The sequence below is a fragment of the Anomalospiza imberbis genome, chromosome 4, assembly GCF_031753505.1.
Source record: "Anomalospiza imberbis isolate Cuckoo-Finch-1a 21T00152 chromosome 4, ASM3175350v1, whole genome shotgun sequence".
Classification (NCBI taxonomy): domain Eukaryota; kingdom Metazoa; phylum Chordata; class Aves; order Passeriformes; family Viduidae; genus Anomalospiza; species Anomalospiza imberbis.
The window spans coordinates 66,584,870-66,601,452 of NC_089684.1; the positions used below are offsets into that span (position 1 = coordinate 66,584,870).

Sequence of the window (16,583 nt, forward strand, 5' to 3'; positions counted from 1 at the left end):
ATTTGTTCTTGCTGTAAGTAGTGGGATAGATATCAACATCGAGATAACACTTGTTATGATTTAGTAGAAAGCCTGTGGGGAGGCAGTAGTTTTCCTGCCCATTAAGGAAGAAGTTTCCACAGCCTTTACTTTCTGAAAGTGCCAGCATCTCAGAATGGACACTGGAGATGGCAAAGAAGCAGGAGAGCCTACAAGGAACCTGGTGTGCCAGGGAACGCTGGTCTGGCTAAGATGTTACCCAGGACACATGTAGGAGGTGGCAGGTGTTTGCTGTTACTGATCCAAGTTTAAGACTTTGTTGTTATTCTAGGTATCTGTATGTCGTAACAAGTGTTTATTCAGCACAGCTTGTCACAGCTTTCTCTGCAGAGAATCCTAATTTCTAATGAATAGTTGAATAGTGACTGTGGTGGTCATGCACTGTGCCAATGACAAAATCCAGGCTATGATCTCTCAGCCTGAGCTGCCACACAGCACAGCGACTCCCTGGACTTAATTCTCCTTGCCACAGACAGCATTAGTGGGTAAAACACCATAGAACTCAAGTAGTCATCTCTCAGTGATGCAGTTTCTACCCACAGGAACATAAACCTTATTTCACGTCTGCATTTTGTTTTCCTTCAAACTGGGGTTCACAAAAATCTTTTGAAAAGAAATGGAAAATGCCTGTTACTTGTTACATACTTAGTGGTAAAATAATTTCTCCCTCTTCTCTTTCCTAAGCCCAACACTGACCTTCCAGAGGTGCTGGGCTCCCACTAAAAGTGGAGTCCCCACACCTACTTACACGTCTGTACAGCTGATGGCTGCCGGTCTTTTGGCCATGCTGTGCATCGATACCCAGGCAGAAAGTCACTGTGACTTCCAAAAGCCTTTCTCAGTGCCCTGAAAGCACTCAGTGCCTTTCTCAGTGCATTTCCCAGGGGCTGAAACCAAGTAGAGCCATGTTCTCTGTGCCCCAATACACAGAGATTGGCCAGGTCTGTCACCTTGAATCTTCCTCTCTCACAGCTACCTCTGCACCTCTTGCAAGCTGTAGGCAATGACTGTATGCTTTCCCTCATGGATTAAAGTATTAAAAACATGGGCTGTGAACAGTTGCACAAAAAGCATCCCTCCAGAAATTCAACTGCATCATGGCAGTTCTCCTGAATTTCGCAAACACAAATCTATTTGTATTTTTAAATCGTGTTTTGTAATTTAATGTTATGTACCACCCTGAATAACTGCAATACTCATCAACCAAACTTTTCATCTCATCAAAACCATAATTTGGCAAGATGTAGCCTGGTACTAATGCCATTATTCTGGTTTAGCACTCTATTAATTGAAGCTGGCATCAGATGTGCAATTAGTTTGTCTCGGCTCAATATCAGGCCAATGAAACCACCATCATCCAGGACATCTCATGTCCTTTGAAAAAAAAATCAGATACTATTTCCATCTTTCAGTCTTCTGAAGCATCCAAAATATTACAAAGCATAAAGAAAAATTACGGTAAGAATTTTCTTTTTCATGTTGGGTTTAGCTCCTGAAGTCCAAACCTCATGGTTTTGAAAACAAAACATGACGCCTTGGTAGCAGCTGCCTTGTGCCTTTGGTAATAAGTCGATGTGCACTTAGGGAGGAAAAGCTGTGGTGCCCAAGCAGCTACTGCCCTTCAGTGTCCCAGCACTGAGGCAGTTGGGACAGGCAGCTGAGGCTGCAGTCCCACATGAAGCTGCTGATGAATGCATGATAACACCCAGAGTTACAGGAAAATATTTCTACCTGCTTACCATCATCATTATATTAGTGTGACTGCATTATGCTACCCTTCACATGTACCAGAACAGAAATACTCAATGAATGGTTCCATATTATCGATAAAATCTATTTCTGTCTGATAATGGTCCAATACTGTTGTTAGGATGTCATATTTTTCCTTTATTTTGCTAGAGAAAGGAAGCCTTCTCTAGACAATGCTCCACATTTAATTTTAATCATTAATTTACCACTGATACAACTGTTTTTTACGCATCACATAAACTTCCCCTGTAATCTATTTGTTATGTTTCTAACTCTTCCTTTACTTTCCCTCTAAACTGGTTGGTTTTGTAACCAACATTATACTTTTCCTCCAACAGTCTTTTGGGGCCTTAAGTGACATGTTTTTAATGTTTCCCAATTATCACCCACTCATTTTTTTTTATTTTTAAACCTTTGCCTCTAATAATTGTTTCCAAATTTTTATGAAGAGCCAAGAACATCCCTATTATTGGTTTGAGCTGGGTTTTTGCTCATTATAAATGTTACCAGGACACAGTCACTTACACTGGTATCTGTCAAAATGAAAACTCTCATTTATCCTCTCAAAAATGCAGCCTCCAGTGTTAAACATTCCAGGGCTGTTTATATTGCCAAAGCACAGCACTGTGAAGAGATGCTTGGGCTTGCTGTAAATATGGCACATCTCCAAGGTAAATAAAGTGCATCTCCAACCTCTCCTGCAGCATCAGACAGTCCCAGTGAGAAGGGATGGCTCACCCCCAGTTTGGCTGCGTGTGCCTCTGCAGTGGTCTCAGCCCCATAAACAGACAGTAAGAAATCTGGTTATTCTTTAATTAATAAGATTTTTACTTGACACTGGCTAGTATTCCTCTTGGCGCTCTGCAGAAGATGAATCCCTTAGCGCTCAAGATCATTTACCTCTGACTCACCAGAGGGGAGGAGAACTGGGAGGAGTGTACATCTACATCCACCCTGCTCAGGCCAGCAGCTGTTAGCTAAGACTGGCTCAGCACTGCACTGTGTCCTCCTTCACTTGACCTTGAGCGACGCTTCTCTCCGAGTTCATTGCAGGGCATTTCTAAATCGATGCTTGACTGTCAAAAAGATGTAACAAATGATAGGGAATGTGCTGATGAACCACAGGGCTGTGTGAATTTCTTATAACATTAATGGAGATGCCTTTGCTGCCTGAGATTTGGAGAAGTGTGCATGGCTTGGATTATTTTAGCTCATATGGACATTTATTTCAATAGTCAGCTGAAAGCCAGCAAAAGATGCATGGATGGTCCACGAAGGCAAGTTGTTTGGGGTGTGATGAGCTGGAAGAACAGCAAGGGGCAAGGAGAGATGGGGGAGGAGCTGATGTCAGTGCTCAAGAGCCTGCAAATTTGGATATTTGTGACTGGATGGTAAAATAAAACCAGCACCCATTTGTAGTGAAAGCATACAGCAGAAATCAAAAGAATTGACACCATGTGTAGGAGGGTGTTAAAGATTTCCTAAACTGACCTACATGCCAGCCAAAAACAGGGAAGGGAGGAAAATTCAAGCAAATATCCCATTACTTTAAAAATCCCTCTCGACTGTGTTTTCCAGGCAAATAATTTAATTTCTATAAATCTGCATCTGAAAAGCCATTGTACTTTTAATTTTCTTTTGCAATAGATTTCTTCCAGAAAAAAGAATGTTCCACTCCCATATGCCCCTGGGACGTACACCTCTGCATAAACAACAGATTAAAAGAGATAAAACAAGGCAGCTGTGCACCTCATTTAAGTGATGCTGCCACATGCTCCTGTGGCTTTTATTTTTGTCTGTGCTCTCTCACTTTCCTTCTACTCATTAGGAGGAGCCTCTCCTTGTGGTCCCATTCAGCAGTGAAGTCTTCCCTTTGGAAGGGACATCCTCTGTAAACCCCTCTACTACACATTTCTACTGCTGGTAACTAACAGGGAAACCAGGAAGTCCCCTGTGAGAAGGCACAGCAGTTTGCATCACTAAAAACCAAATGTTTACTTGCAAAGGCCAAACCAAAGCCGAGACCTGGGAGTTCATCCTTGACAGGCTGAACTGCAGCTCCCCACAAAACTCTCATCAGCTCCAGTTTCCCAAGCTGGCTGAGAAACCTGATCTCCCGAATTCTTGTGGGTTTGTATCCAGAAATGCAGAGAACACAGATAAAGCAAGCCCTGGTCTGCTGCAATTACATGTTTCAATAAGTTTTTGTACTCAGGTTGGTTTAGCAAAGTAAGCTGTCACCCCCAGCAGCAAGCAAAGCTGTGCAACAAATTCAAAGGGGTTCTTGTGCCAAACACTGGGTGACCGTGCTCGAGGCTCTTTCTTCTCACAGTAACTTCACACTTTGAAGCTTAAGAGCAGAACGAGGCCACAGATCAGACCAAAACATCCAGAACATCAAGGGAAACCAAAGAAGTGGTTAAATGTGAACATCAAGAAAAAGTACCAAAAAAAAGGACATGAAAAAGTGTTCATCATAACCCTTGATGGCTGCTTTATCTGTACTGTGGCTGTGGTAGGCTCTTTGGAAACATGAGGCTCTGAAAGTATAAAGGAGACAGGATTTGTAGGGAAAAGTAATATATTTTATTATATCATCATATAGTCAGGAAGAAGAGTCAAGCTTTGAGCATACAAAACCTCCTGGAAAACTTGTCTGACTTTTTCAATTACGTTGATATTAACTCTACCTGCAAATCCCACTTTGCTTTGGCTACTTCCAGCCACCATGAATGCAGGCTCTATAAGTGACCAGGACTCAACATTTGAGGGTGTTTTCCTTTCTTTCCCAATCCCTCTGCTATTTGCTGGAGTATTTTTTGCTGCTGGCCTAACAAAGTAAAAATAATCACTGTATTTGTCACACACTGCTTCATATACTTACTAAATTATACCTGTTCACTACTTTCAGACTGGTTTATCCAAAACCATGCGGCAAAGCTGGGAGCACCAGGAGACAAACTCTAACTCATGATTATAGACCTTTGCTTTAATCACCTGGAAATTTCTCCCTTTCAGATAAATAAGTGTGAGAAAATCATGCTGATAATAATGAAGAACTGTTTAATATCCTCATGGTTAAAATCCATGTCTTGTATGCAGTTCCACAAATATGTCTTTAGATTCACTACTACAAAAGTATCACAGCCACAGTAATTTCTATACAGAGGAAAGAAACAAGGAGACACTTTTCTTCTCATGTGGATGGATTACTTTGTTTTGTTCTTAATGATCTCAAAATCTTAAAGAGCCGATGATGAGTTTGCCAAACTCCTTCCAGGAATTACCTAAACTTCAATTATTTTTCAGAAGAAGACACGATAACACACTGAATGAAAATACTTCTGTTCAGTTGAATTGAAAACTGAAAATGCTTGGTTAATATTTTGCCCTAAAAAAAAAGATATTGGGAAAACTGGACAAGTTGAAAGAAGTTACACTGCTTTAAACCCCAAGCACTGAAATATGATTTTTTTCTTCATTTATTCTACAGCTGGAACAATTAAGTTTTCACACAAATTTAAGTATTGTCTCAGTCAAATCAAATAGGTTTTTTTTGGAAAAAAAATTTACCCATTCAGCATCTAAAATACATGGGATATTTTATCCATGTAATCATTTCTCTCCAGTGGTGATCTGCCAAAGAGTGATGCTAGGCTATAGGCAAAAAGATCCTACAGAAATGAAGGGCTCTACAGCAACAGGGCAGAGCCCTGAAAACTGAAAAATCTTATTTTCTGTGTCCAGAAGCTACAGGAGGATATGTCTTCTGTAATATTTGTTAAAAAAACAAGAAAATGTCATTGCCTTTACATCTGCAGAGAAAAGAAAACACTCTTTTTCATGGTAGCCTCTTTGTAAGCCTTGCTTTGCAAAGCTTCAGGCAGAGATGTATAGCGGCAACTATTTTTAGATTGCAAACTCTCATGGATTTTAAAAGGGCTTTTGCATATGGAAAGTAAAAAAAAGAAATGCAAAGTATTTCAGGGCAAGGATAAAATGATTCATATTATACAGCAGAAGGGAGGGGTTGGTGCTTTTATATTCTGCTGGCAGAGTTGCTAGTGGGAGCCTCAGCGACTGTGGGGAGGGCACGGTGCACACTGCCATCGCCCCACAGGGTCCCCTGCCAGCCTCATCCAGCAGCTCTGGACTAGCTCCCCCAAGGATGGGAAGAGAAGCCACTGTGTAAAAAAAATCCTGCCCTTCCAGTGGCTCGATGGAGACAGCATGGCAACCTTCACACTCATCTAGCTGCCGCCTTGGTTGCCTCTCCACCGCGCTTATTGCCTTCCCTGGCCCAGCTGATGGCCTGCATGAGGTAGATAAATATGCAGGGAAGAAAGTTTGTGCTCTGAGATGACTTTGATGTGATAGATGGTGGCAGGCAACGCTGACACTCTGCAGAGACCTTTCTGTTTCCCTCCTGAGGCATGTAACATCTTGATGGGGGAAAAAAAAAAATAAAAGGCACAGGAGTGCAAGCTCCTGTTTACATACAGAGCTGGGCATCTCAAGTCACAGAAAAATTTCTGCCAGCTTTTTTGGTAGTAGAAGCTCACAGGAGCAAAATGAACACTAGAGACAAAAATAATTAGACATTGCCTTTAGTTGAGTTTTGATTAACTTTGCTCAGTGGTGGCTGTGTGACTGCCTAAGGATCTCTGTTCTACCATGTGGCAAAATCTGAGGGACCTTCTGTGGCTCTCAACACTTCTGCAAACACATGGGTCACTTCAGATCTATTTGGATATGTCACCAGAAAGCAGCAGATGTATCTGATGATGATTTTATGTTGGCAGATGAAGTCCTACCTCCTTGCACATCTTTTATGTTTGTCTGCTTCCTTTGATACACTGTTAACAAGGAGTTTCATGACTCCTGGGGGGTGTAAAATGACTATGATTATGCATGTTTATCACTTTTAAATGGAGATGAAGGGTAAGTGTGATGACCCTGGTAAATACTTGCTGCTTAACCCAGCATTAATCCTAGCAAAATATAGGCAATCACAACGAGATTCAGATGACAAAGAACTAAAGAATATGAATATGAATATAATTAATTCCAGCCAAAATGGCCTTATGGAAAGTAGATCTTGCCAGACTAACCTGATTGTCATTCTTTGATAAGCGTATAGACTCGCCCAAAAAAGCTGGGCTGAACAATATAGGATACCTAGACTCCTGAAGGGCATGTTACTTACTACCATGAGTTAGTTGATTGCAAAAGTAGCAGCACTCAACACCAGCAGACCAAACCATATATATATTAGCAACCTGCTATTGACATCTCGAATATTTGTCACTGCAGGAATCATCATTAATAGACATGTTTCTAGAAAGGCCCAACAAGGACTAACATCTTCAAAACTATTCAACATTCCTAACCAGTATCACAAAGTTAATTTAAAAACAATTTGAAAAATTCTGGATGATACGGAAATTGACAAATCAGCACACAGTGGGCAAGTGGGACAGTCAGAGCAATCTGGAACACTTAGTACATGAACACAGACAAATACAAAGTACTTTTAGGAAGAAATGTGCACAGAATGAGAAGCTCAGCTATACAACCCACCAGGGAAACCATGGGTGCAAGTGTAGAGTCTATTCACCTTTGATCAGGCTCATAGGAACATATTGCATGCATTTACAGCACCCAGATTTTAAAGAAATTAGCAGAAGGGGAGGAAAAAAACTGCAAAGGATTCAAGTAATTTGAGGAGTTTCAAACAGTACTGTTTGCTTTGTTTATTTAAAATGGAAATTAAGTCAGCTTTCAGTCTGTAAGTACCTTCAATCAGAAGAAGTACCAAGACCTATAGAGCACTTCATTTAGTGCAGCAAAGCATAAAAGTCAATGGCTAAAAGCTGATTTCAGGTAGTCAGGCAGGGAACAAGGCACATATTTTCACCAGTGTAATTAAGCACTGGAACCAAGTGTCAGGTAAGAGATACAGCCACTGCTTACCAGAGACTGAAGGCTTTCTGAGATACTACTTGAGTCAAATACAAGTTATGCTTAAGTGAAAGTAAAAAAAAAAATACTGTTCATTATAGGAGACTGAATGAAAGCTGTCAGTCAGCTTACAGACCCTACAGGATCATTTCTGGTCTTACACACCTGAAGGTAGGACTCCACAGGAGTTGAAGTCCACACAATTCCCTCTGTCATGCAGTACCAGATGATGTACTAACCACTGCTGAAACCAGTGAGAGTGCACGAGTTATGGTAATTCTATATTTTTGGGAGAGGTGAGGGAGTTACTCTAAATTTTGGGTTTTCTTTGCACTGACCAATGCTGCTTATGGGATTTGCCAGTATCCCTATGGACCAATGCACAAAAGAAAAACATGATGTGATATAAATAATGCATAGTACATCACTGATACCTGGGGAGAAGAATTCTGAAGACTACTGCTTGCATTTTGCTCAGATTTTGCAATTGCCTCTATATTTTGGGGCAGTAGTTGGTTACTGCCTTCTTCCTTTCTGCATAGTTAGCACCTTTGCAGCTCATGCTGTACTAGACATGCTTTTCTGCCTTTCAGAGATCAGTTCAATTAATTTTTCATGGATCTACCCTAAGCACCTCAAATTCAGATAAAAAAGATGCAGTTCTCTAGTGTTTATACATGTCCAAAGCATGTCGTATGCTTCTTTCTTTGCTAAATTCCAATTTGCTTTTAGTATTATTATTTGATGTGTATTTTTGCCTGTGCTGAAAGTTTAGAAAATACAGGTCCAAGATACTTGGTCCTTATCCCATACCACTCTTCAAGTATCTTGGCTCACCTGAATAGTGAGAGGTCCTAGGTTTAAAGAGCAAGAGAAGCTTTTCACAGAAGGGGTTTCTATTTGCCTTCTTTCTCCCAGTGGCTTCTAGGTATTGCTGCACTGGAAAAGTTGTTGTTAGTGGTTTTTTGGGTTTTTTTTTTTTTTTTCCAGATTTATTTGAAGATGAATGGGAGATGTAGTAGTGCTTCTCACTAAGCTAGCAGCAATTTAAGAGAAACTGTTCAAAGTAAAAGCAAAAATTATTTCAGGTAAAACTATGGATGTAACTTTGAACAGTAACCAAAAAAAGGAGCCCCAAAAGGGAATTAGGCTTATAAATTGCAATGTCAATTAAAGAACAAAACAGTTATTAAAGAGTTATGAAAGTAATGAATGTTTGAAATTACTATGACAAACCACTATTGATATTTGGAATTTGCGATTACAAGTACATCCCCACCTGAACACCCCTTACTAGTGTAGGACTCAATATTCATAGAGATAAGTATCAGCAGGTAATTTTCCACTGGGTACAGATATAGGAATTTTGGCTGGAGACAAATTCCAGTGTTTGATTACTATGACTGCAACCTTTAAAAATTACTAGAACTTGAAATAAACTATTACCCACATTATTTTTATCAGTGAATGGCAACATTAGATGGCAGGAGACTATTTACCTGGAATGCTCTCCAACTTTCTACGAAGCTCTTCATTTTCTTGTTGCAATGAAATTACCTCCTGCTCTAGCTCTTGACACCGAGGGCAGTAACCTTCTTCCTCTTCCTCCTCTTCCTCCTCTGGAAGTGTAGAAGATGATGGATGACCATGAGATTCCGATGTTGCTGGAGATGTCCATCCACCTAAAGTGTGTACTGGAGAGGCTGAAAGTGGATCCACATCTGCCAAATGGCTAAAATCATTTATTGATGAGGTGTTCTGAGAAGGGAAGCTCCCAGAAAGCAAATAGTTCTGAAGGGAATCAGTAAAAACTCTCAGAAAGGCTGAGGTTTGTTGTTTCTTTTGCATATACTGCATCTCTATGTCTAAAATGTCTGATGTCTGACTATGGACCATTTTCCCGAGCTGACATTGCTCTTGTCTTTCACTATAATTTGGGTTTTCCTGCTTTATACAAGAAATCATGGACTGAGAGTGATTGTTGTCCAGCAGTTTTCCACCACAATTTAAGAGACTTAGAACCCGGCTGCATTGTTGAGCAAAGGCATCCAGAATCATTCGACTCTCTGCAACAGAAGAAAAGATGAATCACAGAAACCTAATGCAGGAGGTTATGCCAGGCAGTAGCAGCTCGATGAATGTACACAACTGTTTACAGTAGCATGCATTTTATTCCTGAACATATTAAAATTGTGGCTTCTGCTTTAATACTTCTGCAGCACTATGATTTAAAACAATCCTGACTCTGTTTCTATTTTGAGACTGCCCTTGTGCCCTTGCTGTTAATCAGAAATGCATTGTGATGATAGACACTGCTTATTGACATCTTCTTTCCGAGGAATTAAGTCAGGAAAATGGGGAAGAAAATACAAATTGCATCCAATTTGCTACAAGTTCAAGTAAGTACTGCCCTGAAAGCCTATTTCAAGCTGCTGGAGGGCATTATCTGTATATATTTGTAGGACTTTGCACTATACCTTTGTCCTATGCCCAGTTCCTTTCCAACAAGGCTTCCAAGCTTTGTTATTTCTCCTTTTTGTCTTTGATGCACTTGTTTGACATTGGGCACAGGGCACTCCACACAACTCACTCTCAATTCTATGGACTTTGCTTCTGTTCCTTTTGCTCTTAGTTCCAGATATGTCCAGGAACTACTCAGAGTGATAAGCACAAACCCCTCTTCTTAAATCAAGCAAAGGCATCCTACAGGTTTGCAGGCAGGCCAGTATGGCACAGTAGAGAGTGGAGTTCTTCAAGATGCTCTGCATAGAGTCAGGAAACTCTACATAGGATTGTGCAGCAGTTTCTGGAGACAGCAGCTCAGCTCTGGAAGTAGGATAGGGATGCCGTGCTGCACCTAGTCAGCTTTGCCTCTCATGACAGGAGGTGTCATGTCTCAGGGAGTAATAGCAGCTACAAGCTAAACCTACAGAGTAGGATGGCTCATTTCTGCAATGTCTACATGTGTAGCTGAAGCTGCTATAATACTTCCTGGACCTAGACAGAAAATGACCAAGATATTTATGATATGACCTGTCAGGCTCCCCAGTAAAAACAGTGCCTTTTAAATTTTTTTTTACCTTATTCAAAGCTAAGTTCCTCTAGGTATCTAAACAGATGTAACTAACATTCTGCAAAAGAAAAAAAAAGACTGGTAGGTTAAAGCACTGCCAATTTTGGAGAGCACTTCTCAGGCAGGCTTGACTTTTAGAAAGTGACAAACACATTTACTTTTGAAAAGGCAACCTGCTACAGATACATGAGACTAAGCACCCCAGACCTTCATTTACTGTAACTTCATCAGTAACCTCATCACACTCATAATACATAAAGAACAGAAATGTTCAGAATTCAGGCCTTTAAGGGGTGGCACTTTTCACAGCACTTCTTCAAGATCCAGCACTGTCTAGTGGAAAATCTACTTTACACTGAGGTCAATTCAGCTGACCTGAAGAATATTTGAAACAACACTAATTTGCATTTGTACCATCCTCCAGATCTCTGCAAAGAGGGCAGGGCTGAAGCAGCATACAAATACTTTCAGTCTCAAATGCAGCCAGAGGAGACCTCCCCCGCACAAAACCCTGATGTGATCTGCTGAGGACTTAATTGAAAAAATAGGAATCTGAGGTGGGCAGAGCAAGCCCAAGCCCAGTGCTGGGTTGTGAGGCTGCCTGGGGCCATGCAGGGATTGCCCAGGGACTCCATGGGAAGGACTGGAGTGGTCCTAAGACCACTGCAAGCATCCTTGCCATCAGCCTCCTGTGTTTATGAGCCATACCACACTCCTGGAGACAGGTTCAGACTAACGAGGGCAGATTTCTACAACACATCTTTGATCCAAAGCATTATGCAATACCCTCTGTCCACACTACAAACTCCAAAGGGCAGAAATGCACAGGCATCCAAGTGGGAGCCGATGAGGTGCCAGGTCCATTAACCACTACCTCCACTTCTCTTTTTCTACACTAACTTAAGGCCAGCTGTCTTTAACCCTTAAAATTAATGCAACTGCAAAACTACTCAGGAGATGTAATATGAATTAAAAGAACAGAATCCTGGTGACTTGGCAGCTTTCCAGCTGAGACCTGATAAACCAAAAGGAAACTAGGAAATTCAAGCATCACTAACAACCCCAAAATGTGCTTTCTTTGTCTTACTTCTTTCCACATTTCCCCTTTAAAATTATTACAGGATGATATTGACTGTAACTTTGCAATCCTACTAGAGAATGGTTTTTTCATTCATTTTAATCCCATAATCTGATTCCAGACCTGAAGTCATCTATACTGTTTGTATTTTAATCATTATTGTCTCTGTTCACAAAACAGTTACGTATTCTTTGCATTTTCTTGTTGCATGGGGACAAGATATGAATGAAACAACTGAAAAGGGATTAGACTCTTATAAGAGATATTACTCCAATATTTATTCTAAAAACAGCAAAAAGTAATCTGACATTCAAATTACTAGTTTTGAAGAATACCAAAATACACATTAACATCAGTAAAGATTAAATTAATTATTAGTTTTGTTTTAAAATTTAATGCATTAGGTATATTCACTGTGATAGTGGTTTAAAATGTAACTGAAAATTTATACAGAAATTACATTATTGATTTAATCTTCAGTATCAGATCTATTACAAAGACACAATAACAGCAATTACTGCTTTTTTTTTTTTTTTTTTTTTTTTTAACTTCAACCCATACTCAAAGACATAAAAATGAGCCATGACAAAGCAGGGCTCATTTGAAAGGATAACCCAGAGATGCACAAATGCTTTTTTTCTGGGTACTGCTGGACAGCAATAGTGAGGGATGCTCTCAGCACATATTCTGGAAATATCTGTCTCTGTGCTGAAGTAGGTTCTGCTTTGAAGAGACTTCTACACCAGTCGTGGTGCACACACCCACAGTCTGAACAACCCTAAATGAGAATGATAACTGCAGTTACTTCTTATGATGGATAAAAAAAATAACATTTCCCATTTAGCATATACTGTAGAAATTGGGATTTCAGCTTTTTTTTTCCTATAATTAGAAATGCAAGCACTGTGCAATGTCTAATCACTTAAGAAATGACAAAAAGCTGTTTTTATGTGATTACTACTGAATAAACACCAATCTATGATTCTTAATTGATTTAATATAATGTATGTATTTTCTATGAAAGTAGGATTCTAGCAAAATCACTGCACTGGACTAAAACAGTGTAAGCAGTTTATTAAAGTCTTATTGCAATATTCCTTTTCCTTATTACCTTGCTCACCAACCATGTAATTCTAATGTCTCAGACCTCAGAGTCTTTAGTCTTACAGAACTTCTATTGACTTTAACTAGACGTTTGCCTGGAGGTGGACTTGCTGGATAAGACCCATAAAGTGCTAAGAGAACAGGATTAAATTGCTAAAAGCATAAGTATTTCTAACTAGATTGTTTGAGACTGCAAGCAACCAGAAGATACTATCACATGGCAAATCAGGTACAAACTCCCAGATACAGCATTCCATCTTCACATCTTTTTCTCACTGACACTGGGACTAGGGGAGGTTCTTAGCTATTCAACTGCCAGACTGAAAACAGGATTTAGTCAGAGCAAATGTCTGTAACTCAGTCTGATACTAACTTACACTAACTAATGCATCAGAAAATATGCCTGGAAAATTTGGCAGCTATAAATTCAGCTTTTCCCACACCTAAGGATCTTTTCAATACTTAGATCAGACAGCTTTATTAATAAACATTGTGTTGGGTCTCAGTGGCTCTGGATTCAGGTTGTGGCTTTCCCAAATTTTCCTTTGTATTCTTGGGTAGCTGGTTTAAAAAGTCATCTTTATAAGTATTTCATGGGTCTGAATACCATACATTCTCCCCTGCAGGGAATGTATTCATTGGTATTTAATTTTCAGTGAGATCGTGACGTTCAGGTTCCTTAGCAATTTCAATCATCTCACTCTTCACCTTGCAGTGACTCAGCCCTCTCACCTGATTATTTGTATTTCTTGATCTGTTTATTACAATATTTTTATTAATTGAGATCCTGGGGCAGCAGCCTTGTACCCCTCAAACTGGCCTTTATCCAAGCATAGACTTGGTCATTATGTTTTTAGATATGACCATCTGTGCTTAGGTCACAAAATTGAGAGCATTTGACACCTCCTATAACTATGCAATGTTTTCTTGGGCATTTTGCATGAAGGTCATCGAGATGGTCCAGTGGATTAAGACTACAAGTGTCTGGCCATTTCAGTACTTATCTGAGAGATCTGCTTCCAGATGAGGGCTCGCAATTTCTATGGTAAGGTCAAAACACTGATCTTCATCTTCGCTGTTCACGGAACAAACTGTTTTTCTGTCTGGGCATAACAGAGCTTTATTAACTGGTCATTTTAAATATGCCATGTTTTTGGCACTGCTATCAGGTGTTACCAGTCCTGCTCTTCCTCTTCTGCTTTCCATGAAAGCCCACCTTAAATTTTAAGCTTCACTGTAAGGTCTACATCATGCTTTCCTAAGGAAAAGGACTTTCTTTGGTGGATTATGGTACTGTTCAATGCACATACTACCAAAGACAGATAGTTTTCATGCCAGGAAAATAATCTGGAGAGATTAATAAAGAATTGATATTTTACAGAAGAAAATGGGTATCTGCTGCTGCTTCGAATGAATCCATCAGTGTGGCTCACAGCAGCAACAGCGGTCAGAGTAACCTCTAGAGGAGAGAGAAGGATTGTGTTGCAGTGCAGCTTCACATTCCTCATTGTAAGATGACATTTCTCATGCAGGATCTTTCCCTGCATGATGGGATCTCGAGCTAAATTCTTCTTCACCATGGCACTGGGTGGAGAATTCCTGTTTTTCTTCCTTTCCCTGGCCCCTCTTCCTGCAATTCTGCTAGAGTCTGGAGGTAAGAGTGGTCTCTTAAGAGAGCAACTGAGGGAAAATCTGGTTACCCTTGGGAAGAGTTCTAACCATTAGAAAAAGCTGCAAAAATATGGAAGCATCTTTAGTCGTGACTGTGTTTGAGGTGCCCCCTTTCAAAAGCAAACTTGGAGCTGTGAATCCCAAGGGGCCAGAAATGTCATGCCTGAAGTTTAAGAATCAACTGCATTAAGTGTTTAAGTTGCTGGCACAGAGTTAGGCATCTCAGGAGTGGTATTTTACTAGCTATTTGCTTACTGTTGCCTGCACAAATGAAAAGGTATCAGCAAAAAAAGAGGTATCTCTGAAACTGAACTTAGGAAGTGGGTATCCCTACAAAACTGCTCTACAGCACTCCACCCCTTTATTCAAGTAAGCACCTGCCAAGTGCTGAGGATGAACTAACCGGGAAAAGTGTACACATCATGGATTGTTCCTGCCTTGTGGAGAATGCACGTGCAGCTGGACACCTACTAAGGGGATGATCTGTCTCTCCCTACAACACCCACCACTTGAGATGAGCCTCTGGCTAAGAGGTGTTCTGAGCCTTGCTGCCGTGAGGAGCCCAGAGACCCCACAGGTGCTGGCCAAAGTACTGGGCGACTGTGCATGGGGAACATGCAAATGCTCTCACTCTCCATGGGCAAAACCCCAACTCTGCTTCCCCAGAGGCAGCCTGTGCTATTAAATTGGCTCACATGTTAGTTAAGAGGATTTCAAGCCTCTGGACAATGGGACTTCTTCACATATATACAGCACTGGGGTCCCAACTAGCTTTCTTCTCATCTTAGTGGTGCTACAGCTCCTAGGAACAAGCTACATGGTGTTACTCCATCACCAAGCAGGAAGGATGGGCACATAGCTCAGCAAAGCATCCCTACCTCTGGGATTAAAATACCCAGGAGATCTAAACCTTGCCTACTGCTTTACAGAATCACAGAATGTTTTGGCTTGGAAGGGACCTTAAAGTTCAGCTAGTTCCACACCCCTTGCTGTGGGCAGAGATGTCTTCCAGTAGACCAGGTTACTCAAAGAGCCACCCAACCTGGCTTTAAACACTGCCAGGAATGGGGCACCCACAGCTTCTATGGGCAACCTGATCCAGTGCCTCATCAGCCTCACAGTAAATTTTTTTTCCACATATCTAACCTAAATTTCCCATCTTTCAGTTTGAACCCATTACTCCTTGTCCTGTTGCTTCAGTTCCATTTGAAGAGTCCCTCCACAGCTTCCTTGTGGGCCCTCCTAAGATATTGGAAGGTTGCTATGAAGTCTCCACACAGCCATCTCTTATTCAGACTGAACAGCCCCCACTTTCTCAGCCTGTCTTCATAGGAACATGCTCCAATCCCCTTTCCAACTTTGTGGGCCACCTCTGGTAACAACTTGTGCAAAATACTACTTGTACACACTGTAGCAAGTTTCTGGTTTGCTTTCTCCTGTTCTGTTTCTCTTGGCATTTAAACCTGAGCAAAGGGTAAGTTGCGACCCATATAGGAACCTGAAGTAAAGCCTAAATGTGCAGTTGAAGAGACAGGGACCTCAAAGAACTTTGGTACATGAATGGCAATTCCTTCACTCTCTTTAGCACAGAACTAAATCAAAGACAAGCTCTGAAGCCTGCTCTAGTGCCTGGTTAGTACAATGTACCCTGGAAAGTCTAAACTTCTGCTCATTGAAGCCCAGAGGGCTTTGCTGTGAATATGGCCTCACATATCATCTACCAGACAGTCAAATGTTTTCCATGGCATAATCTGCTTCTGTAAAGAAATGCAGGTGTCACATTTATCATCAGTGTTTTGATTGTGGGCCACAAAGAATATTTAAATACCATTTGGGCATTTCATATAAGAAGCAATTTCATGAAGAAGGATGACCTTCTTCCACGGATCACAGTACTATGCCCCAGAG

The 16,583-nt window shown here is 40.7% G+C and overlaps 1 protein-coding gene across 2 annotated transcripts in view; it reads right to left on the reverse strand.

Moving 5' to 3' along the window:
- The window catches only part of BEND4 (BEN domain containing 4), a 31,176-nt gene that overhangs the window by 12,580 nt on the left and 2,013 nt on the right, over nucleotides 1-16,583 (reverse strand). For both annotated transcript variants that reach the window (XM_068188958.1, XM_068188957.1), the window contains exon 2: nucleotides 9,249-9,815. In XM_068188958.1, coding sequence (XP_068045059.1) covers nucleotides 9,249-9,815 — 567 coding nt within the window. The remainder of the gene's footprint in view (nucleotides 1-9,248; nucleotides 9,816-16,583) is intronic.